The sequence below is a fragment of the Molothrus aeneus genome, chromosome 1 (genome assembly GCF_037042795.1).
Source record: "Molothrus aeneus isolate 106 chromosome 1, BPBGC_Maene_1.0, whole genome shotgun sequence".
Lineage (NCBI taxonomy): Eukaryota > Metazoa > Chordata > Aves > Passeriformes > Icteridae > Molothrus > Molothrus aeneus.
The window spans coordinates 80746966-80773190 of record NC_089646.1 but is presented as its reverse complement, the minus strand read 5'-3'; the positions used below and the strand labels follow the sequence as shown (position 1 = coordinate 80773190).

At 38.3% G+C, this 26225-nt stretch overlaps 1 protein-coding gene across 5 annotated transcripts in view; it reads right to left on the bottom strand.

Moving 5' to 3' along the window:
- Window positions 1-26225, bottom strand: part of CTNND2 (catenin delta 2) — a 637790-nt gene that overhangs the window by 82525 nt on the left and 529040 nt on the right. For all 5 annotated transcript variants that reach the window (XM_066559759.1, XM_066559767.1, XM_066559780.1 and 2 more), the window contains 3 exons: window positions 13464-13581; window positions 10174-10359; window positions 224-397 (listed from right to left, as the gene is read on the bottom strand). In XM_066559759.1, coding sequence (XP_066415856.1) covers window positions 224-397; window positions 10174-10359; window positions 13464-13581 — 478 coding nt within the window. The remainder of the gene's footprint in view (window positions 1-223; window positions 398-10173; window positions 10360-13463; window positions 13582-26225) is intronic.

Genomic DNA, 26225 nt, shown 5'->3' with positions numbered 1-26225 from the left:
ACTTGACTTGACTGATGTGATCTTTGCTGCTGTACGCTGACATTTGCTATGATATGAGTACCCAGGACTTGAAATACTGTCTCAGATTTGACTTCAGATAGTTCTATGAGAACAGGAGGTTATTCCACTACCAGAAGCAATTAGATACATTTATATCACCAGCCTGCTGTCAGCTGTAGGTTCAGAACTGAAGAGGAAATATGTATTGGGTTAATATTCCTACCTTCCAACTCCCAGCAGCCAAGTTCTGCAGTGCCCCCGCTGCCCCCTCCAGCGTGTCTGGATTTGAGCACTCAGAAAGAAGTGTGAGGTAGGGTTTGACTATTGAAGGGTGCCACAGCATCTGGATTCCTTTGGGTGGTTCTGCACAGTCTGGGAGAGGTCCTACGCCATCCCACTGTTGGAAAGCACAAATCACATTGTCAGCAAGGAACAGTGAAATACATTTGAGAATTGCCTCAGTTGATACTATAACATCTGTGAAGGCATCTGCCCATAAACAGATGTTCTCAGTGTTTGCACATCATGTGATTCTTCATGGAGGAACCAAATTTCCTACTCAGCATTCCATATAGACGAACTATAAGATTGGCAGAAATCCCAATGTTTTAGCTAGCTGAAAAAACAAAACCACTTTTCAATGTATGTATTTTTTTTTGTGTGTAGGAACAGAAGCCAAATGAACATTATCATAAGAGGCAAATCTAGAACTTGCATGGCGAGAAGAGATTTTCTTTTCACATCCTTCTCAGTTCTCCACATTGTCTGTCTTCCCATGAGAAGAAAAACAACACAAAATGCTACTATGAAAAACAGAATCATTCAAGGCCATGAGCCCTCTGTCCCATGAAAGGCACAAGTGTGACAAGTCTTCTTCAATGGCACAACTTCTGGCTTCTCACAATGAGAGTGCAGGAGGGATCAGCCAGCCAGCTGTGTGGTCTGAGACTCCAATGCAACTGGTAGTATCAGCCCTCACAAAAGATGCTGTTGCTCTCATCACATGCAGAGTATTACCATGAAAAACAACCTAAGTCTGATATCCAAAATGTGCAATATTTAAACCTGAACAAATGGTAGCTTATTGCAAAAACCCACTCTTACCAGAAATAACTATATTCCAGGAGGACAGGGATTCTCCTCTCCACTGGAGCACACAACACTTGCACCTACGTACGAAACATCTCAAAGGAAAATACACAGACTTTCTTTTTGCCTTTTAAACAAAAGTAAGATGATCCATGCACTTTCAATAAAATTTTAAATGGAAATCTACTTATATATTTATTGTATATTCTGTTTTGTTTTGTACAGATAAATAGATTTTAATAATTCATGGCACTAATGCAACTGTTAGAAACAAGTCTTAACTTTTTAAGAAATACCTTTTCTAACACTTCTGATATGTCCACATTGTGCAACAGAATAAAAAGTAAACCTTTTAGTACCTTCGGTGAGAGGTTACTGTGCCTATATAAACAGAAAATCTGTACCATAACATTAACATCTACTAAACTGATAGCATAAGTCAAATTAACTCCTGGTTTAAATCTGCAACAGTTAATTTAACTAGTTGTGAGTGTACAATAATACTTGCAGTGGGAAAGACCTAGAACCTCTTGTTTTCAGAAAGTATCAACCATCATTTTATTTACACTAACTTTAAAAATAAAATACATATATTTTAAGGGACAATCAATCAAGTCTTCCCTAATAACAACTAACCCAATTTCAACAAGGTTTTGTGTGATTTATGTCTTTAGGAATGAAACCTGCTATTCTTTTCTAAATAAAATCAGAACAAACACCAAATTGGAAAGCTAGAGGAACCATTTCATACACATGAGCAGTTACCAGAAAGCAGCTCAGGTGTGAAACTCACTATGCTGGACAAATGTTACCACAGTTTAAAAGAACTGGCACAGCAATGCCCAGTGGTGGTTGAGAAAGTAGAGGACAAATGCCTTCTGGAGAAAGAATGCATTCAAATGACACTATTATGGGGCTGTGTCTTTGAGATTTTTAATGCATTTCTGCCTTTAAACCAATAGATTGTTTTCAGTGCATGTGACTCAATTCTTCTTTTTCCTCCTTATAAATCACCAGCCTTGCTAGAAATGAGTTCTTTTCAGCTCATAAAAAATACATTAAAGCCTGCTTCTTATTTTAACTCTCAGAATTCAATCATTCACATTGTCAGATTTTTTTGAAAACAAATGAGAGACATATCTTACAGGTCAAATCTGACTTCACACCAGGTTTAGGTTTTGCACCTTAGTAAGACCACTAATGAATGACTTGTGATGTCCAAGGGCACCAGTTCAAGTCTTCACTTGTCTCATTCCAACTTGCATGAATTATGCATTATGCAACTAAATAGTGTTTGTACAGGGTATATTATTTCAAGGACAAAGCACATGAAATGCATCAAATGTACCAGATCTACCCATATGAGGGGGTATATGCCTATGTGGGGGTATGAGTTTTTTTTATGCTCAGCTATTTACACTTGTATGATCCCAAGGACTACTGAAAATCAGCTGAAATAAATAGAGCTCCATATATATGTTCATGCTGTGCTGGGACATATAAAGCACTGGAAATGATCTAGCAGATAAATTAATATTTAATGTTCTTTTGCCATTCTGCCCAGTAATGAGAAAACATTAAAAAAAAAAAAAAAGGAAACAAATTACTGCATTTCCCTGCCCTCCTTGCAACTCACTTTCAGCATGATTACATTAATTTATCACCAACTGTGAGGGAAGACTTTTTTCCCAAGATGCTGTGATGCCTTAGAGTCCATGTAATGATGATGAAAATCTTTGGTTCCACACATGCATGTGCAGTGAAAGGACAGGAAATTCAGTCACCCTGGAAAATGTCCTGCAGTGCTCTTCACATGTGGTGTGTGTGCCCAGAGCAGCTGAGTGGCGGCACAGGGAGGGTGGCACTGCTCACCACGCTGTGCTGGTTTAGGCTGGGTAATTACCTTCACAGTAGTTGGTACGGAGCCATGTTTTCAATTTGTGCTGGAAACAGCCTTGATAACCCAGGGATGTTTTAGTCACAGCTGAGTAGCACTGACACTCACACTGAGTAACACAGCCTTTTCTGCTCCTCATCCCATCCCACCAGCTAGGAGAATGGGGATGCACAGAGCTGGGAGGGAATACAGTAAGAAGGACAGCTGACTCCAGCTGACCAAGGGACATTCCATACCACATGGTGTCATGCTCAGAAGATAAAGCTATGGGGAAGAAGAAGGAAGGGAGGACATTCACATGGGGTTTGTTTACCCAAATCACTGTTATGCATGTGGAGCCCTGCTTTCCTGGGGATGACTGAAGATGGGAAATGTTCATGCTTGCCCATGGGAAGTGGTGAATGAATTCCTTCCTTTGCTTTGCTTTCCTGTAGGGCTTTTGTTTTCCCCATTAAACTGCTTTTACCTCAACCCACACATCTTCTCACTTTCACTGTTCTTCACCCCCACCCACTGGGTTAGGGCTGTGTGGGTTTGGTTGCTGACTGGGGTTAAACCACGACACCGGTGGCTGCTGTGTCTGTGGCAGCCTCTTCACTGTAGGGCTTGGTGGCTTCTGGTGTCTTCTGTGTAGCTGAGACCAGTGCCTGAAGCAGTGCAGCCCAACTGCTGCAGGGCACACAGAACTGACATGGGTAAGCAAAGAGGCTATTGCAAAAGAGATTTATTTGCCTGATATCTTCATTCATTTATTTCGTATTTCATAAACATCAACTGCCTGAGGAAAAAAAAAAAGTATTTTTCCCTGGGTGGTATTAGAGTCCATATCTAAAGTAGTGGTTAAGGTGTGGCAGAAGTTGCTTTGCAGTTTGCATTGCTAAATATTAATGAGCTGTGGCAGCATCCTCACCCAGTAAACACCTCTACCCAGTAAATTACTGGAAGAGTTACTGTACTGTTGCTTCCCATCAGGAATGATCAGGAAGGTCTATTTGAAATAGACTGAGGCTGCAGTAGGAGCCTCTGAAAAAGAGGAAAACATGCAATTACTCTTCCTAGCTTATACTGAGGAAGAAAAAAAAAAATTCATAAACAAATATTCCTTCCAGGCTTCCCTCCTTCAGCTGAAATTACCCATATATATTGTGGTTGAAGCTGACAAACTGCTGGTACATGGGTGAGATACAAATCTCTCATTTCCTGACACTGGTGCAAAAAAAAGATGAAAGTCTAGAAAAATAAAGAATCGAATACCAAGATCTTTTAAGAACAACAGACTTTTGATAGTTAAAGTACTCCAATAAAATTTCCAAATTTTCATAATTGTAAGGAACTTTGAGAGGAGAAAAAGATCACTCATCGAGATGCTTTCCAGTGCTGCACAATAGATTATCTACCACTACCTTCTCATTTTAATGAAAGTAAATCCAAATTTATAGTGCAATTGTACTAAATACCTGGGAAGGCTTCAGCTCAGCAAGAGAAGTATATTCTGCAGATTTTAGGGTTTGTACTAACAACCTCAAATTGTTAGGGTTTGCTTTTAAATTGGTATCACATAACCATAGGTTTTTACAGTGTTTGATTTAAATCTGTTACATATGAATACTTCCTTTACCCCAGTCTGTACAAAATACCACTACTAAAAAAATTCTACAAAAAAATTAAAACAAACCCCAGCAATGTCTAAAACCATCTAGACCTCTCTCCAATGATCCCAGACATTTGGTATAGTATGATAACACTGTAGCTATGCTCCTTGAAGCAGCAGTGACAAAATTCACATGAGCAATTACACAGTGCTTACTAAAACCATCTTTGAAGTGACAAAGACTTTTACATTAACAGGCTCCCTAAGAAGACATTGATATCTCATCCTGCATGTCTTAGTGGCCGTGACAGTCTCTGCCAGCTCTCCCTAGACAGGTCAGTCCAATAACCTCTTTGGACAGCTTTGTCCAAGAGGTGAATTGGCCAATGCTAAACAAAGAGCAGAAACTAGAAATTCAGCAACAAAAAATACAACCAAGTCACAGAGCTTGATTTCAGAATCCATGTAGCTGGCGCTAAGCAGGCAGGTATACCACTGTTTACATCAAGTCAAACCTCAGTTTAGATATCCAGGCCTAAATAAAGGTAGTGAATATAAGTGCAGGTGTTAACTGACACAGAGACTACAGGAGCATGGTGGGAGAGAGCAGAGCTCATTGCATAAATAAAGGTACCCTTCCCAGTTTGATGCAACATTTACAACATTATAGAAAAGGTGTTTGCAATGCTTTCAAAACATTTCAATGTATTGAATAATTATAATTAATTTCAGATATTAATAAATCTAAATTGTACTTTACATTGTACATTACACTCTTAAAATAATTGCCACTGCCTTTATTCAACTTTTTAATATTATGCTTAATATTAGCTAAGAAAAAAATAGTAATTCAGTCTGTACATTTTCCCTTTGCTGTGGTAACAAAAAACCAGTGATAACAGCAAAAACAGACCCTTCCCAAATGAAGGGAGATGGAGTTAAAGCTGCATGCCCTTCTCCTCTCCACAGAAAGCTCAAGCTAATTGGCTTTGCAGTATGTTCCACGAACTGACAAATACAAATTATATTTAATAACTCTGCAGTTTTGACTTTGAAAACAAATTGGCCATACATGACACTGAGAGGCTCACAGAGTATCTGGCAAGATGCTGTGTTGGCAAGCAAGAAAGCAGAAATGTTTTCCAAAAGGCTCTGTAAGGAATTGCTCAGGATAGTTGATTCTTGCTACTCAACATCTGACATAACCACCTTGTGCAAGATGAAGAAGCAACAAGTGGAAATAATATTCCTTCTGAGCAAGAATGTATTGGCAACACAGCTTTTCATCCCTAATCACAGTTCATGTTACTGGTTAAACCCAGGACCTGCCACCATTTCTCTGTTTCTGGGCTTATTAGCTAGGTATGGCTTGGTAGAGCATGAAGCACACTTGGTAAAATAGTGGTCTCACCACATGAAAAGACTTATCTGGTAGGTTTATTTTTTATGCTTTTTGAAATATTATTGCCTTAAACCTTCTATTTCACATAGATAGAAGAATTTATAGGACATTTAGCAAGCATGCTAAAGAAGCGTGCCAGTCAATTCTTAATGATATATAACTTGAAATGTTGCTGTTATAGCTTAAGGCTCCTGACAGAAGGTGAAAAAGAAGGTCAGGCTCATTTCAGAAGTGTCACTTCCAATCAAAAAACAGACTTTGGGCTAGATTCTGGTTTGACAAGAATGATCACAGATGGGGAACTCAAGATGAGCATGAAGCCAAGAAGTCAACTTTTTTCTCTTAGAGAAGAAAGGAAAAGAAATGAAATTGAGCCACATGTATACATAATGGGCTGTGTAACAAGAAATAAATAAGGATTAATGACAACTCCCTGGCATTTTTTTAACTGAAGTTGGACCATACACCTGATTTGTCCTAACTGCTTTTTGTCATAATCTTCATTTCTCATACAGCTCAAAGAATAAATCTGTAGGCAGCAGTGAGCATGCCAGCAGCATGAACAGCATTTTCAGCAATGGAAGAATCAGTTTCCATTTGAAAAGTGACACAATACAAGGCAGAGAGGTTGATGTCTACAAGGTCCTAGTCAGGGATGAAGGGGTCTGAGGCTGGAGAGCTTAGTGGGGTGAGTGTTCATACCAGCTGATCACAGGTAAGCAGCAGAGAAAAATTAACAAAACAGCAGAGAATTACAGTCCTAGAGGTTTGAGACAGAAGCCAAGTTAGCTTCTCTTATTTTTTCTGAGGCCTTAACAGAAGTTTTGATTTCTGTGTTTCCATAAATAAAACCAGTGCTATACCTAGATTTTATCACAAACCTTCAGAAGGTCTGGCCATCTTCTAACATTTAATTTGTGCAACAAAGCAGATGCCTCAGAAACCTCTTTCAGCTCTGAAAAACGGTTGTGGGCTCTTTTAACACCACTAACCTTTATTCTGATATGTGGAGAATACTTGCTTCCTGTGATCCTAAGGGAATTCCTTAAGTAAAGTAATTTGCAAAGTGTCATTAGCCCTATGATCTGAACAAAGACACATCTCTTACTTGATTCCAAGATGCACAGAAGTTGCCATTATAGACAACTGATAGACAACTGGCATCATTAATAAAAAATAAATTTCAGTTTATTCTTGAAAGGCCTTTGAAAGAAGCCACATTTTATACTACCACTCAATTCTGTTCTTTCCTTTAAGTAATTTACATGTGACTACACCTGAAAGATAACTTAGAAAAAATTGGGATACTTGCTCCATAAATCATAAACCAAAGAAATGAACTTGTACTTTCTTTGTAGAGAAAATACATGAGAAAGTGACTTTAATATCAAACTTCTCCTGTTTTATGGCTTAAGAAACAAAATCCCCTGTTCTGTGAAGGATTTTTTGTAAGTACAGAAAAGTGCATCTTCATCCACATTCTTTGTCTAAAATTATACATCTGTTTTTCTTTTGCAACTACAATAGTTTTGCTACTATTTCTTTTACAAAGACTTTTATCCAAAAATTAAAAACTACCTCATAAATGCACAATGAAGTTCAAGTAAATACACATAAAAATTAAGAAACTAAGTTACAGTGATAGTGTAATAGGAAAATTTCAAAACCGCATTCACTTAAATCTGAACAATTTTCTTCCACACTGTTTTGTACATCTTATATTCTGAGAAGAACTGAAACAGCAATTCTGTTTTGCAAAAACCTCATGGGCTGCCAATAAAAGAAAAAAAAACCTATACCCTGAACACATATCTCCTGGGGACATAAAATGTAGCAACATAGAGTGGATGCCACTCCCCTGTACTGTGGTGTCACAACTGACAGAGGTATGCCTGTGCCCTGGGCTTTACCTGAAAAGATAAAACTCCTAAGTATTAAAGGAGCCACAAAGACAAAGAAGGAGAAAGAACAGGTCTTTTCACACAATTGGACAATAGACATACTTCTGTACTTATTTTTTGCAAAATAAATTGACAAAAAGGTTAAATTTACCTTTATCATAGGTTATTTTATGCTATTAATATAAATGTGGTTACATGAAAAATATTGCTTTTCTTTTCCATTTTTGAGGGTAAGTTGGGAGAGTTGTTTCTGGCACAGTGATCTTGCTGCTGTTGTTTTTAGTGGCACTCTAGTTAACTTGATAATATATTAAATTGATAATATACTTCAAATCATTTGGAATGTTCAACAGCAATCGAGGATTATGGGGTGAAAATAACCTGCAGAAGGCACACAAGGCCCCCTTAAAATTCCTGAACTGAATAATATCCACATGTGAGACCTTGAATATGGCAAGATGAAGTAGGATGTCTGGATTTAAAGGAAATTAGATGAAAGAAGAAAACACCATTAGAAAAATGTTTTTAATACTTGTAATGTAAAGCAGTCCTACGCACAACAGAATCAGTTCTGGAAAGAGTAAATTTATGTCCTTGTCACAGAAAATCCTAGTGATCATAAACCTGAAAAATATGTGTGTAGTTTTATTGTTCTTTAGACTTTAAAAATTATATAAAACTCTTCCATGAGGCCAACACTAACAGCTCTGAGGAGATCTTTACCATGCAACATGCTGATAATGACCACTTATAGAAATAGACAAAAAATATCTAAGAGCAGGCAAAAGCATGCACATTGTAAAGGTAATTGGCCAAAAGAGCTCAGTTCTTTCGCCTGGAGGAGCAAAAAAATGTTTTTAAGGGAACCATTACAGTACAGAGACGCCCCATGGGAATACTAAAAGAGTCAACAGTACAGAGTTAAAAGCATGACTGTGAGATCCAAAAGTCACAGAAGAAAGAGAAGAGGAAGACTTAGAAAGCCTTTAGCTAGTGAGTGTGTGTGCATGTGTTAGTAAACAGAGCACCAGAGAGCAAGCCAAGCTGCAGTGTGACACATTCATCCCCAGACATGCTATTTTTTGCTCATGCACTTTGAATAACTGCAAGCACAGTGTGTGAGAACTGTTAATTCAGTAACAGGGATGATGACTACTTCATGGGATAAAATTAGTTTGCTTCAACACTTACAATCTCACTGTAGCCTAACACAGGAATCCCAACAAAAGGCCATAATAAATTCAAGTTATCTGATGATAGGGTGTTTAACCACAAGAGTAGGTGAAATAAGTCTTACTAGTAATAAGTGCTGCATTTTTCAGTATCCAAGCTTTAGCTTAGTAGTGTTGCTAGAACCTTTCCACATCAACACAAATTGGCTTCAGGAACTCAGGAATATTTTCAGTACTGGTTGACATCATTTATTACCCTGTGCACTTAATTGCGTACTCAAATAAATATTTTCTTTGAGCAATCTGAAACAGAAATAAACTACAATGCAAAAAAGTGAGTAAGTGTAGGAAGAGGTGGAAAACTTACTACTGCCAGCACAGGCTGTCTGAAAAAGTCCATAAATCAGTAGCCATTCCTATTCCTATTTGCTGTGTGTACAGTGTCTTTCTCTGCAATACAACTGTTAGTATTCCCCAAATTATAAGGTCTTAATAGGATAAAAAAAGGAGATAAATACACTTTAACAATCAACCCACCCAAAATGATAACCTGTCAAATAACTTGAGGAAGAAATCAAGGCTTAGCTTTTCACTTTTTCTTTGGTAATAACATAAAATATATCAAAATATGAATGCTTTTATAACATTCATTCATATTACTTGATTCAGTCCTGTACAGTTTTCTTTCAGTGTGTAGAGACATGGTACAAGACTAACTTTGAGGCAAGTGAGTGTATATATACAAGCCTGATGTTTGTTTGCATTAAAGCCTTTCTACACACACGTGACTCCGTGGAATTACAGTGTAAAGTATATGCAGCTTACACTTTTCATTAGAAATGGCTTCCTTTCAAAGAGCATTTTATGGTATTTATGGCATTCACAGTGTACCCATGACTACAGTTTCCAGGAGCACCACATTATGTACAATTTCTCAAGCAAACATATTTTATTACTCCAGAGCCATATTCTACTTTAAGCTCTCAGCTAATTAACAAGGACAACAGTTTTGTATACTATGTGTCACGCATTTAATTTCTAATACAGTGCATTAATTATTTATATTTTAAATGATGGGCACTTCAACTACTCACAACACAGCTGCAAATAACTTTCATTACCTGATCTTGTGATTTCTTTTTCTTCTTCTTCTTCCCCCAGCACCCTGAACTCTCTGCGTCTTTTCCATTGGCATCACCACAGAGTAATCCATCAAGTTCATCTGTTCCCATCTGCTGTCCCTGAGATGTTTCTGCAGCTAGCCTGTATGAGAGGTTCCTCAAAATGCACACACAGTTTTCAACGGTCTGAAAAGTATGACAAAAAGAAAAATACAGAAAACAAAACCAGAGAGAGATTAAAATCCTCCCCTTGCTCACTCTGAATATGAAGCAGAAGGAATGTCATCTATCTTTGAATGCGCCTTTTCCCAGCACAATTCTTATGCGCACATTTCTGAGTGCTCCCCAGGTAATCACAGGTTAAGAGACTCAGAAATTTTTATGGTAACAAAGCAGTGGTCTGAACAATACTTTACTGAGAGTTTTTTTATTGTTGTTCTGAATTTCACACTGGAGCCCCATGTGAAACAGATGTTGAAGTAAAAAGCGATCAAGAGAACCTGAACACTCCAAATGTCAGAAAACTCCCACCTCAGTGAACAGAAAATGCTACAAACAGAAAGTGGTAATAGATCCTGGGTTTTGTCCTTTTAAAACCAGAAATAAACTTTTTTTCTGGCAGAAATTCTATGTAAATTGCCATAAAATTTGGTCTGAGTTCCATTTCACAAGTACTTGTAGCATGAACAGATGATGTTTCTCCAGTCCCAGAAGTAGGACTAGAAATCTGTCTTGCTGCTTTTACTGCTTCTAGCCAGGCTGCAGATACCTTGTGTGCAGCCTTTCCCTTTCATCCATTTATCCCCCTAATAGGTTGTGCCTTCTGTAGAAGATGCAAGCAGGAATCCATAAATGGATGAGACCCAGTGGAGGAAAATTCACATGTAATTCAACCTAATTTCTCCAAGTCTAAAAGAAGTTCAGTTTAGACGTGAAACCTGCTCATTTAGTTGGTTCAATTTGGTTTGATTATCCCTAATAAGAAGGATATGAGCTTAATTTTCTCCCCACAAGGAAAGCATGGTTAAAAAAGCCATTCTCTATCTATTTATATTTATTTCAACTGTTTCTAATGCTCTGTGGACATAAAAAGCAATAGCCACTACATCCCAGCTCTTTTGCTCCATTAACCCAGAATGGAATGACTGTGAGGTTTTCAGCTCTACCCTACTCTGCCATATTCACCAGTTAGGCAAACAGATGGGGCTTCATTTCCTTCCATGTATGGCATGAGCTTCTGCCAGGTATGCACTCAGCACACGCTTTTTGTGATGACACAAAGCTCCAGAGGTGACATCGAATTCAAATTCATCTAAACAGGAACACTTATGTATCTCTTTTCTAACATAGATGAAATGTCACAATTTTGCAATATGTTTGTACTGATTTGAAATTTCTGCCAAATACATAAACACATGTAGAAACATGTATGTGTGTGTGTCTGTGTCTAAAGTGTTCTTAGTGCAGCTTTCACAGCTGAAAGCTTTGCAAACATCACAGTGACCATAATTATTTTTCAAAGTTTGCTACTTCCTTGGTTTTTTTTTTAACATGAATTTTATTCACTTTTGATATAGCATGCTGAAGTTAAAGCTTTGCATCTGTTGATTAGAATACTAAACTTTGATCTTCCTTTTAATAAATCATAGTTTTTGCATTTGAAATTCTCATTTTGTAGAAAACATAAGCTGAGTCATCACAAGGACAATGTTACCTTAAACTAAAAACTGATAAGCAAACTTCCAAGGCTCAAATTCAATCAACACCTTCTCTATTAATGTGAACTCCTACAAGCCAAGAAAGCTGGTTCGAACCACACAGCTGGACAGACTTCACCCCTCCTTGACTTTCAAGGATCCTTGAGTTCCTTATTCTATTTTCAGTTTCATCATAAAGGGGCTAGGTACAAGTTCACTAGCTTTTCTACTCTAGCTACTTTTAAGCTACTCTGAAGCTAATGAAGTCAAAACACCCCTGTATATGGAGACAGCTGCGAATGAGCTCAGGAAATGTAACGCAGAGGGGAACAAATGGAAGACATCAGGTCCTCCACAGGATGGGGCTGAGTGGCCAAGCAGCATGCGCTCACCTGCATGGGGAGACTCTGCAGGAAGTAGTAGGGGCTGGCAACAGCCAAGTTTGCCCCAAACCCTGTTGCCAGGTGTTTTGCCTGCCTTGTAGGTTGGTGTCCTTTGAGCATCCCTCTACTAAACTTCTATTAATGGAACATTGATTACAGGGTAATGGGTTGTGAGATTTTTTGGGTGTTTTGAGGGTTTTTTTTTCCTTAAAAAAAAAAAAAGCCATGCTGTTTGCCCAGCACCTCATGCTATGAACCTCTCTATATTCCTCTCTCTGTCCCCTGAACTCACAGGCAAATTTCCCCTATTTGATTCAGATGGTAGCCAGAGACTCCTGGAGATTATTCCTCTCAAATCTATAAACCCATGGGGGTCCACAGACAACTCTGTGAAGTAGTATTTGGAAATACAAGCCCAGTGGGCTTTAAAACCTTGCTGCATAAAAGGCTGCTCTCCTGCAATTCCTAGGGGTTTGCAAATGGACCAAGGTTGCCCTAGAGCAGCCACTGTAATTAATTTAGCACCATTTACCGAAAGCAAAAGAAACTGGCCTTTTTCTTCTTCTCTGGAATACTTTAATGCATTACAAATCTTCAATTTGTAAATGCTTGGAGTCTTTTTAATTAGGGAGTGCCTTTCACCTCTGGAGAAGCTTGTTCATATCCTAGCATTTTAAGAGAAGTAAAGTTGACATAATGAGGCATCTTAACACAGTTGTTATTGAAAGCATTCATTGATCCTCTTCAAAGAAGAAATAATGTTGGTTTTACTGCAAAACTGCCTATTAATTGTCCAATTCTTTTTTGCTTGTTTGCCTTGTAAGCCTACCTCACTCTCATTAGCTCTCATACTGGGTACTAAAAATCAATTTTAAGGTAAAACTGGCAGAGCAATGTAAGGAACTTTACACGGAATATCATATATTTTCTCTTCTTAAACCAGTATCATACTTTCTACTTCAATAATTCAACAGAGAGGATGACATGCTTACCTGTGCACACTACACCGGTACAAATACAATGCTTAGCACATGAAAATAAACAGCTCAGCAGAAAAAAAAAAAAAAGGAAGAGATGGGCTAAATTATGCTTTGCTAAGACATTCCTCACTATGCATTGAAAAAGGAATATCATGAAAAACTGGTCTCTTTATAGTCCCCATGTACCCTGAATACCTGTATTTGCTGCTGAAAAGACAAAGACGACAAACCTTACTATCAATTTCACTGCTCCCCAGAGCAGACTGGATCACGTACAGCAATGCATCTGTCAGGCCATCACACTCCCTCATTCTTCTGCGGGCCTCCTCTCCAGCAGAGCTGACATTCCTGCAAGGCAACAGCAAGGGTCACTATCCACACAGCTCACTGCCCCGCCTGAAACCTTCTCACAGTTCACATACAGATAGAACACACGTTATCCTTCTTCCTCTCATCAGCTCAGAGGTGTGAATAATGGAGACAGCTGCGAATGAGCTCAGGAAATGTAACGCAGAGGGGAACAAATGGAAGACATCAGGTCCTCCACAGGATGGGGCTGAGTGGCCAAGCAGCATGCGCCCACCTGCATGGGGAGACTCATGGCCCACCAAATTTGGAGAAGGGCTGATAATTTCCGTCCTTCCTTCCCTTCCTTTCCTCCCTCCCTTCTTTTAAAAATATGCATATGTACATATAAATCAGGATTTCAAAAGTCTAGAGGTTTTGATAAATACATCTCCTAGGAATTGAAGAGCCCAGGAGTTAGGGTTCTTAACCTGAGAAAAAAATATTATCAGAGCATAATATGAAACACCTGCTGTTGCTTGCTTCTCATTTTACATGAGTGTTTCCTTTTCTCTTTCATTTTGAGAGAAGGTTAATGCCTCAGTCTTCTCTTTACGTAGTTTATTTTACATTTCAAAACTTAAGGCCTTAGATTATTATAATAACATTGTAATTCTTGTGTTCCTTAGATGGGGCCACATGGCTTTCTGAATATATTTATACAAATCCAATTAAAACAAAATTCACTGCGTAACATATTGTGTCATAAAGTTCAAAGTACTGATACACAAAGAAACAAATATGTATGAATGAGCATTTACAAACAGAATCTGTATTTGCTAACATCAAGTCTCCCAGAGAAAAACTGCATGCAAATATGCATAGCAGGTTTGATTTGGAAATGGGTGAATTAGCAACCTCAAGAATGGGGTAAAACTTTTCAGAGTCTCCTTCAGTAGGGGAAGATACCCTTTGCTGATGTGGCTCATCTGCAGCTCTTCCCTCCCTACTAGTAAAGTCTACACAAAGAAAGAACAATAAAAGCACACACACCAGACCTATGTAATTACTGCTAATGTGTGAAAATGGAAGGGAGGACATTGGCCCTTGAATTTGGGAAGAAGGCAAGGCACTTTCTATCTTTTATGCCATTTTCAATAACCTTTGCACTAAAGGTGGAAAAAGCACAGGAATTCTGGGAAGGAGGAAAGAATTTCAGATGGAAGATGAGAGGATTTAGGGCTAGGTTTCCTTTCAATCTTTTTCTGCTCTATCTACTTCATCCTGCTCTGCTTCCTTATTATCCAAAAAAAACCTGAAAAAAGCATTTTCATTTCCCCAAAGCCACAAAGAGTCTTATAACTGGACAATCCCCCAGTTCCAATTCAAGTTCCTAACTGACTGCCCCCTAAACATATATGATTTGCCATCTATACTTGCATCCCCACACAGCCCTAATTAGTGCTGCTCTCCCACACACAAACTGGCCCAATTATTTCAATACTGTTCCCTTCACCACAGCAGACAGCTTGACAGAAAACATATAGCCCTGGAGCACTGGAATGAATTCTTCCATCTCTCTAGCAAACAAATTCACTCTCCTTGAAACCCCTCATTTTTGGCCACATTACACATCAGAAGCCTGCCCTTCATAACAGCTTGCAAGTGTTGTGTTGTCTGATTCCTCTGGTCCCTGAACTCCAATGCCTCCTTCCTTTATCTCTCTGCTGCTATAGGATCAGCAGGTGAGGGGTTTTCCTCCAATTCATGGGGAAACTTTCTTCTAGGAAGTAGGGTCTGGATAACATCAATTGAAAAACTCTCTCCCTTAGAAGTGATGGAAACTTCTGACTTACCTTTGTGTGGCAGAAATAAGAAGGTAGAAATATAGAGTATGGTTTTCCCCAAACAAGTATCTGTGCCCTATATTTGCAGGTCTGGAGACTCCACCTAAAGTAGAGTAGACCACGCTCTTTTAAAGGCAAGAGCTCTACTGATATTCTGAAAGGGCAGCACATGTAGGAAAAGCAGAATCATGGACTGGAAAAGCTCATTGTGGGGTTTAGAGTGAGGACAAGAAGGATTATTTGACTTCTTTCTGAAACTTCATTCTCTTACCCTCTAGGCAGATAAAGACAGCAGTAGGTAGATAAATATAGATGGAGAGAGGGCACTGGTGCAGGTTACCCAAAGAAGTTGTGGATGTTCCATTCCCTGCTAGTGTTCAAGAGCAGGCCGGATGGGGCTTTGAGCAATCTGGTCTAGTGGAAGATGTTACTGTTCATGGTAAGGTGTAAGAATTCCATAGTCTTTAAGATGCATTCCAACCTTAACTGTTTTATGATCCTATGACTCTATGATGAAGAAAGTTGTATCCAGCCCTAGAAGAGCAACCGCAGAAATTATAACAGGAGGATGCTGAGGAAGAGTTCTCAGCATGGCTTTGCACCTTTCTTTACATCACTAGGAAAAAAAAAAAAGCTGAAATATTCCTGAATCTGTTTAAACAGAGATATATCTTCGAGTCTGTACTAGAATAATGTGTAACTAGAATAATAAGGCTTCTTTATATAGTGAGTGCAAGCTTTCAAAGAAGACTGATTTAGACACCACCAGAAACAGAGATATAGTCTCCCTGATCTTCTAATTGAGGTGATTTTTCCTTCTCTCTATCACAGCCAACTGCAAGTCACCTTGACTGTCCAGAGCCTGCAGAGACTGTCAGCCTCTCAGCTCCTCTCCAAGTTCACCAGAAACTTCTCCTCACCAAGACAGCAATGTAGACAACCTTATAGTCCCTGAGCTGTGAGCTATCTGCCTCATTCATTTCCAGCAAACAGAGAATATGAGGCCTTTGCACAAAGCAATACAGACACACCAGGGGCACATCTTGCACAGACAATGCATTTCCTGGCTCTGTATGGAGGAGATGTCGAGTCGGGTTCTTCTGTCTATCATCCTTCCCCATTATGCTCCAGTTGCTCCTTTAATCAAGAGATGAATATTCTGAATTCCCATGACTGCCTTTCCTTTTCTTACAAAAGTCACTGTTTACTTTCTGCACTGACTCATAGCTACTACAGCCCTCACTGAGATATGGTACATTTACTTACATAGGAAACAGCTAAAAAACAACACAAATCCCAACCCTGCCTCAGCATTTTGGCAGAAATAATCAGTTGATTATTTCAAAAGAAATACACCCCAATATCTAGTTAGTCTCATATCACCTCTGCTGAAGTAATCACTCTTAACTGAGATCATTCACAGAGGGTCTCTAACACCACCATGTTCAGGCTATGTAGTTCTGCAAAAGAGAAACAAGTTTCAGATTTAATGAGTGGTCAAAGAAAACACGCTGTCATTTAACTTGGACATGCTGTAGCTGTCAGTGTGACAGGGAATAAGACATGATTTGTCATTTGTGAATTTACAGGTCACTGTGCAGATGCTAAATTGGAACATTAGTAGTATCGCCTGTTGGTAAGATGTCTCACTAAGTCAGTGAATATTTTTCCAGTGTGATTTTTCAAACAGGTGAAACCATGTTTTCTGGATGTGGAGATACAATACACAAGTTTTCAGGGACAAAAATACTTCTCCATTATAAATGCAGCCCACCCTGTATACTTTGATTCTTAGTGTAAACTCTACTCATGGTGTATGTGAGCCATAGGCTGTCATTTTGAATCTAACAGGACAAGGAGTCCTTCAGCCTGCCATAAACCAGTAAAATTAATTTCAAATAGAATCCAGTCATGCAGGAATACCAAGAATACAGAGGACTGAAGAATAACTCTCAGTTTAGTCAGAAGGTTCCAGTTAGACCTCTAAACCCCAGCTAATGTAAATAGCTTTTTCTCATGAGAGGAAGACTAAGGACAGATGGAGCAAGAGCTCAGACCCATGGTTCATCAAACTGATTTTCTGAACAAATGGCAGATTGACTTTGCTAATTACCTAGGAATGGGAAGAGAACTAAAATAATCCAGCTTCAGCTTCATGGGAAAATGTGCCAACTATCATATCATCACCTGAAAACTATCAGGAGGCATGATCCTCCATACCTAAGGCATGTCAATGCAAGGCTCTTGGGATATGAAGGGTGTGGTATGAAGGAGTGCACTGTCCAGAACACACCTGACTCCTGTCAACCCTGGCACTGGCATTAGTTATTCAATGCCATTGCCAGGCTTTGAGGAAGGGGAAGATGGGTGGTGCCAAGCAATTTCTTTCTGCTTTAGGGTCATTTTCCATACATTCATGCAAACTGTGGGAGGTTCAGAGCAACGTCCTTATGATTCTAGGCTAACTAAAATCATCTGCCTTATACAGGGGAAAGACATAGATTTCTACAGAAAGATCATTCAGAAGGCAAGCCAGTGTGCTGAGACATGAACTCTGGATATGGGAATATTTAGCAAGCTGTTGAAACTACTCCCACTGGCAGTTTTATCCATGTCAAAGACAGAATTAAAACATCTGCACCTGCCTTTCCTAAGCATGCTCAGGTCTCGCCAAGTAGCAGGACCTTCCCTGTAGCAGTTATGAGTCTTCAGATTGCAGATCTCATTGAAGTCATGCCAGATAATGGTTGAAAACAAATAATCTGCATTTAGCAATGGTGAAATTGAGACAGGTATTCCTCAAAGCCCCATGATAAAAAGAGAAAGTATGTTTAATATCTAGTATATATAATATTTTTGTCATGGACTGAATAAGAGAGGACAGAAACGGGAAGGATAATATCCTAAATTAGCTGGAAAGCACAAGTTATCTTTGGCATGAAACTTCAGGGGCTTTCCAAGTATATAATTATTCCAAGAAGTTTTGTGTAAGAGGGACTAATCATAAAAGCCTCAATCTTTTTCATCTTTCTATGTGTTACAAAAGCCACCAATAAAAGATTTTTCACAGCAAGGGGGAAAGGTTTACAAAAATCAAGAGCTACACCAACCCCATTAATATTACAGCAACTGCGATTATGTTTGCCTGAGGAAGGGAAAAGCCCTCAGAATACTGAGTAACTGAGTTACAACTGGCACACAAAATAATTTTCTTTAAATTACAAACCCAAACAGACAAAATCCCACCCTGAAACTGGCCTTCTCTAGATCTGCTCTTTTATATGCTGCCTGTTTCTACTTCTGTCTGATTGACTGAGCATTTCTCCTTCAGGGACCAAGCCTTGTCTCAGGGGCAAGCTGGCATCCCCAGGCCCATCAGAGGGTGCTGTGGTGATGATCCTCTGAGCTGGCCTGCCATGTAACACATGATCCCCTAAGAGCTATTGCTTTTTCTGTACACTCCAAGCTGTTTCTGTCAGCATTCAGGCTCTTTGCTGCAAGTGTTTAATACAGTGACACAGACAGCAAAATGAAGCAATTAACACCACGCATGTATCCATCAAGTGTGCCCAGTGTCATCAGCAGACCCTGTGCAACCATACAATTTGGGGGGCTTTTTATAGTGAAGTAGACCTCGAGTCACATTGGCTTATCTGTGAGTACTCAGTGCAGCCTTTGGACACGGAATAGATAGGTTAGCTGTAGTAGTTCTGGTTACTACTGTAACTTTTAGACAAATTCTGATTTTTTTATCATTTGTACAGTAAGACTTTTTAAAATCATCTCTTATTGGAAACGAAACTAGCTGATAAGACTAGCTATTTCTCAGACAAAATAGAAATTTAAACAAAGCAGTGAGACAAACTTAGAAAACACAAGATGGTTCATTCTTCATTATTAGAGTTTCTAAGTGCTAGGTTTTCAGTGACTATAAAATCAGCTTATAGTTTGGAAGTAAAAATAAATTAAAATAGATTTTTCAGTCACTGCCACAGATTTCCCTTTAACTTTTCCTGATCTGAATGACAGTTCAGTGCTGTATCACCAAAATCAGCAATATTTCTTCTTCGTAAGTATTCTTAGCACCACTTATAGCTTTCTCTATAAGCTGGCTTCCAGAATTTAGCAATCCTGAATGTGGATTAAGTTTAACATAAGTTTCCAGGAAAACTTGTCTTGTATTAATTAGAATAGCTCAACTTTGTTAAAGAAGACCATTCTATATGAAAAAGGAACTTGGCCTAAGTGAGATCTTTCTCTCTTAGGTATCGCTTTCACTTTAAAAGAATACTTTGCAATTAGACAAACATCTGACAAGTCTAATGTGGATACAGTCTTGGTTATTAACCTTTCTATCAAATGCTATGACAATGTTATTTAGCTTTGGTTATTCAGTGATACCTGTTGTTTTCAAAGCATCAGAGCAATTAGCCTACCAAGTCAAGCACTCAACAGGTGCCTTTTACTGCTGTGCTTCTGCATGTCCAATCCTGAGGCTAAATGCATTGTTTTTAAAGAATGCTCTGTGGGATTTGTGAAGCAGTTGACTGCTAACATCATTTTTTGCTATTTTGATAGTTTTGAAAGATACACAATGGGACAGCACATGAACTGCAATAAACATCTTAAAAGAAACTGTCTCTGTAAAACAAACCCAAAACTACCCCGAATTTTCTGGCAGCAACAATTTTGGTAAGATTTCATGCTATAATCAACCCTAGCTTCACCTGAAAGAAAAAAAAAATTCTAATTACCCCTCTCCTCTTTTGCTGTATTTTCATTTGATGTGCAATTCTATTTAACTACAATACACAGAATTAGACATAGTGTATTGAGGGAATCTTTTAAATTATGGTTTTATTATTATATTATAAAAATAAATTAAAATTAAAAATTATTATAAATTTTTATTATACTATTAAAAAATCCTATCTGCATCAAATTTCTGTTTTGATATTTGATTTCTCTGACATGTAGTATTTGGTTTCATAAAAATCACTGCACTCATTAATGCTCATCTGTTTATACAGCTTTTAATACACTACCTGTTCATTCAGAAAGAGCTGAAATATTGAGTCACTTACTGCCCTTGGGAAGACCTGCTGTGGTACAGACTCTGAAGGGCAAAATAGGAATGGTTTAAACATGTCAGTGTCAAGACACTTTTCTCCATTTACAATTGTCATGTTGCTAAATGGAGATCTAGATGTGTTGAAGACTGCAAGAATGTAAATGCAACAGCATCAGCTTTTGATGATCCAGCATTAAATACCAGCATCAGCTCAGGAACCTCTGCCTACAGAATCACTGTCCAGAGGACTCTGCAGCTCTTACTCCTGGCATGGACTGAAGAGCAACAGGACAAATTTGTGGAGAAGGATGGCACTGAGGCTGCCAAGTGCAGGCATCACTCCCCCCCACCAGCACTCAGTGAAACACCCACGTGGCCAGTGGGAGCATGCCCTGAGGAACTACTACTGGTCCCATTCCACATTTCTTCCCTGGCTACCTGTTGTGATTACTGTGAAAACTCAAACTACTGTGTCAGATGCTTCAGCATTGGAAAGTAGTCCATTTTCATTTTTCTGTTCAGCTTGTTATCTTATTCAGAACAAAACTGATCAGACATAAATGGTTTTCAATTAACCTCATTCTACCTATTGTTTTTAGGTTATTTTCTTCCAATCCTTATATATTGGTCTGTTTTGATGCTCTTTCTCTACATCAACCATTCAAGCAATCTCTAAAGTATTGTAATTCAGATTATTTGTACATAATTTCTATGTCTACTTTACTTCTCCACTAAAAGATGAAGCCTCTGTTTGTGCTCTTTAGGACTGTGGGAAAGCCTTTGACTTGCATGAGCTGCCCTAGCAAAAATACTTCTGCAAAATAAAAATGTCCCCTCTTTTATTTTTTGTAGGCTGTAGACCCAGGAAAAACTTGGTATTACGACTGCATTCTTAAGAACAATTGAAAAGAAGCAGACAAAATGCTTTAGAGCTTGCAGTAAGCATCAAAGAAATATACTATCTGTAAAAGGCAGTAATTTACTGTGTCTAGAATATTATTCTGAGCGTACCAGCACGCCTTAAACTGCTGAGACCTCTTTATACAATTGTTTGAATGTTATTTCTCTAATACAATTTTAGCTGCAAAGAAAAATCACTCTCCTTCAGTCAAAATTGTAACATACACAACAGCTGAGGAAAGGAGTTTCATTCATACCTGAAACTTGGAAAAGGAATTTAGCCGACCTCTCATAGTGTGTGAAATTTCTTGCCATGCTTTGATGTATTTGACCTTTTTTTTATCTTAAGAACAGCTAGTACTAACAAATGAAAAAAAAAGGTCTTCGTTTTGACAGCTCTTTCCCCGTGACTTAATCCCAGTGTAGCTCTTGTGCTTTTCAGAAATTCATGCAAGCCCCTTTTCTATGCAGTGAGAAATATTTCAGTGCCTGAGTTGGTCATGATAAAAGGGAAACTTCAGAATCCAACACGGGGCCAAAATACATTCCTGGCCTGCTGCCAGGTTTTACCTGGAATTGGTCAGTACTAGTGGGCATGTTCTACCTACAGAAGACATATTTGACTATAGTAATAGAAAAGGACCAGACCATCACATATAAGCATGATGCTTTTTCTAGCAAGACAGTTTTCTTATTCAATGAAACTTCTAAACAAGAACAACAACAACAAAATCTATGAAAAAGTTTCACAAGTATAATTTCTGTAATCAGAAAAAAACCTCCAAAATCTAAGGGCAAAACTTACGAAAAACAGACTTTAGGTTACACTTTCTTAAAGTTTATTTGTTAAATATCTTGAGGTCTTAAAGGACTAATTTGTGCATCCTTTCTCCCCTCTATGAAGTAATAATGAACTCAGTACCCGAGATTTGGAACCCTCTGGAGCCATCCTCTGCTCCATTCTAGTAAGGCACTTAGAAATGGGTCTCCAGCACACTCAGAAGTCTTTGTGCAAAGAATGTCATTGCACTACCTCACAGAAGCAAAAAAGTAAGTGATTTGAAGCCCAATATCTCTGTATTAAAACTTTCTCAGTCATTCGAGTGTCATGCATTCCAGTGAGTCCTGCTGTCCCCCTAAATTCTCTTAACTGACAACTATGGAAGAAAAAAGTGCTTTAATGTGTAAATTGTAGGTCCCTGTCTTGGTCTCCTTTGTGGCTCATACACACAAATGGAACAGTAAGAAGTCAGTGTGTCAGAAAAAACAGCCCATTTAAATATCTAGTGAATGCCTGTTATATGGAAAACAGTCCATTTGACACATAGACCCACTGGCCATACAAATTCAGTTTAAGAGCAACCAAACAAAGGTAGTAAAAAGCTAAGTGCCACAACTGTCAAACTCCTTCTACAACGTGATGCAAGAAGATAAATCTGTGATTCAGGTATAAACCCAGTAATTTTACATTTCCAAATAAATAGACACTTTGAAAGGATGGGAAGCTGAAATGAGTTCTCCTAGTTTGATGATAAAGGATGTGAATGCATTTCCAGGCAAACACGAAAGCCACATCTTGAAAAATATTTAAAAAAACCCAGAAAAATAAATAGAGCTCATTTCAGACATAGCAACTCAGGAGAGCATCTGTATGAGGAAAAACTACTTTAAACCCTGGGATGGGATACCATGACACTGTCATTTTGGTTTCTCAATCTGTTAAAATAAGTATTCTACTTGGACTAGATGACAGTTCAGATGTGACTTTCTAGTTGTATAAATATGAAAATAAATAATGGCATTAGAGATGAATTTTGGATTCCATTTTGACATAAATTATACTTTTTATGCTCTGATTTTCACTTTTCCATTGGGTATGCTGATTTTTAAGTTGACACTGTTGTTACTAAACCAAACCTAAAAGTTTTGGATGAGGTATTACAACATATTGCTTATTCTTTTTATATACTTTGGTAGACACTTAAGCTCAGTAAGTCCGTTTGCCTCTGCCCTTAGGTTTGAAACATTTAAAAGCATTATCAGGAAGGCAGTTCTTCTCAGGTCTTATAAATCGAAGTATTGGAAAGTTATATTGCTCTCTTGCTTTGGTTTTAGAACTCAGTGGAAAAGATAATTGCAAAAATAAGACCAGAAAGAATGTAAATAGGTATATTTAACAAAGTTACCACTCTAAAAATCCTATGAATAAAGATTAGGTTCCAGAAAAAACACAAGCAATATGCAATCCTATCAAACTGGAGGAACAAACAAATAGGATAGTGATTGCTCAAGTAAGATGATTCCCTTAACCTACAAAGCAATCTCCCTGTCACATCTGAGTTTCAAGTGCCTTCCTGCATCTATTTTGCAGTCTTGAAAAGCCATTATCAGTGCAGTTTCTTGAGAAGAAAGGAGGGTAAATCAGGTTTGGTTGTTGACTAATCAGATGAGCACAATTAATTACAACACCAATCAGTTCATTAGATTATTAGCTTCATCTCTTTTTGATCAGCTACTTAGAAATTTTAATACAGAGGATAAGAAGTCACAAAGCAGAACACTTACTAGAGTATCAGAAGTATGAAATGCTGCTCTGAAACAAATTAAGTTAGAGCACAGCAAAGTAGCACAGCAAAGTAGAAGACATTCTTTTCATCTGTGTAATTGCCCATGCTCTCAGTGAACTGACTGCTACGGACATTTCTGTGGCTGAAGTCTCTCCAAATCTGAGAGGCATATTTTTTCCCTACCAAACTAAAAATCTTTAGAAATGCTGCTTATTTGCCATTTCTCCCTGTTCTTTGTCTAAACTAGTTTGCAGTATGTAAGTTCTTTTACTATCATAATCCTGTCATAGACGCTCTGTTACCAGCTCCTTCTTCCAAATTTTCAGTTAGGCATTTCAAAATTAGTTTATCATTTGCTCATGTTATTTCTTTCTAGTCGCATAATTAAATGATACTGTTCCTGTGAAATTGCATCTTCTTATTTCTAGAACAATCTCAACCCTCAATTTTCTTTTCTTTATGCTTTAACTCCATTAAAGACATCAAGGTATCTATGCTGTTTCCCAGTAATAGAATCTCAGATTGCTATGAATTTTTGAGCTAAATACCTGTTAAAAAATCTCATTATCATAAATTGCCTAATTGTTAAAAACATAAATTGGGATGCATAATAAATTACAATTCTTATGCTTTGTCCAAATGTGCCTTCAGCATAAGAAATAAATATGTATGCTTGTGTCCTGTTTTTATGACAGTTCACCTGAAATTGCCAGTGTGCATCCTACCCCAAATTATGTCACATTATCCCATCTCCAAACAGCTTTATGTGCACACTGAGGGATGGTGAAAGAACTGACCCTCTAGGGTGCCCTTCAGCCTAATGAGCCCCTGTGCATCACTGCTGCTTAGCACCATGCTCTAAGCAACTGAGCCAATCTCAGGGCCAACCTGTAAAAAAGAAGGGGATCACTCTACCACAACTCTACTTACCCCCACTTAGTCCATGCCATACAGAACAATGAACAAACTCTCCTATTGACAGTGTTACTGTCAATGCTCTGCACCCCTTTGGCTGATACCCCAGGGATGGCATCTGACAACCTGGATCTACTGCCAGAACCAACTTCTTACAAGACCCTACACTGCCCTGCTTTGATGCCTGGCTCTCTTGTATGTCACAGGAACTGCTCAGGAGGCAGATATTACTTATTGTCAGAGATTAAATTCTTCCCTTTTCATTTTAACAGATACCCTTTGAATCAATTTGCTCATTCCTGCTAAACTAAATGCCACATTCAAACTTTGCATTGGTGCCTTAAAATGCTTGCAAAACTCCAGCATGTGTATCAGACTCTCTACTTTGTTATTTGCTTGGCCATGAAATACACTATTATGCTTCAGATATTTCCCCCTCCCATCTGCAAAGACATGCATTTAACACATTACTGTATTTGTCTCATCCTGACTCTTCCTATAAATTGCACCAAAACATTTGTATGCCATGAAAGAAGAGGACACCTCACCCTCACCCTTCCTCTTCCCCAAAATATAGTTTGCAGGAGCTGTATGTATCTGATTGAGTAAAGTTTTCTGCAGAATCATTGTCTCCTTTCTCTCATGATGCACCTTTGTTCATCTTATTTCCATTAAGTTTCACCTTAAATAAGAGGACATGTACATAGATACATGTTTCTTGGGCCAAGAGACAGAATGCATTGTGTTCTAGAAACCCACAATTCACAAACAATAAAAAAAAACAGTGGGGGAAAAAATTATGCAAACTGAATAACCAGAAAAAGTTGAGAGTTGGTTTCAAGTACAAAGTTACTGGTGCTGTGACAAACTTCAGCCTCAGTCACTATTTAATTATTCCTACGCTGAGGAATTTCTGCAGTTGTTTTTACTTTTCAGTTGTCAATAAGAATTCCCTGAGCAAGAGATACTCAGCACCATCAGTACCTGCTGCCATGGGACCTGCTTTTACAACAAACCTCACCTCTAACAGTGCTCTCACTGCAGTGGAGCTATGCACGGGAAAATAATCATCCTCTGTATGCTTCGTTTGCCAGTCAGACCAAATTAGCAAAAAGATAATTACAGCTTATAAAGGTGCCTGTTCTTTTATGAATAAACACTCATTCTAATTTTGTAATTATTATTTTACCATTCTCAGTTAATTGTCAGTTACTCGAAAACATAGCTTCCTCTGAAACACTACAAACACAATTCCCTGAATTACAGTAAAATTTCCTGTATTAGGTATAAAGACTGCAAATTATTTAATAGAACTTTAGGAAGCTTAGTACTTATTTCCCAGCTCAGAGGAGATTTCCATTGCCAAAACCTTGCTGAAATAAATATGTCAGTACCAAATATGAGAGC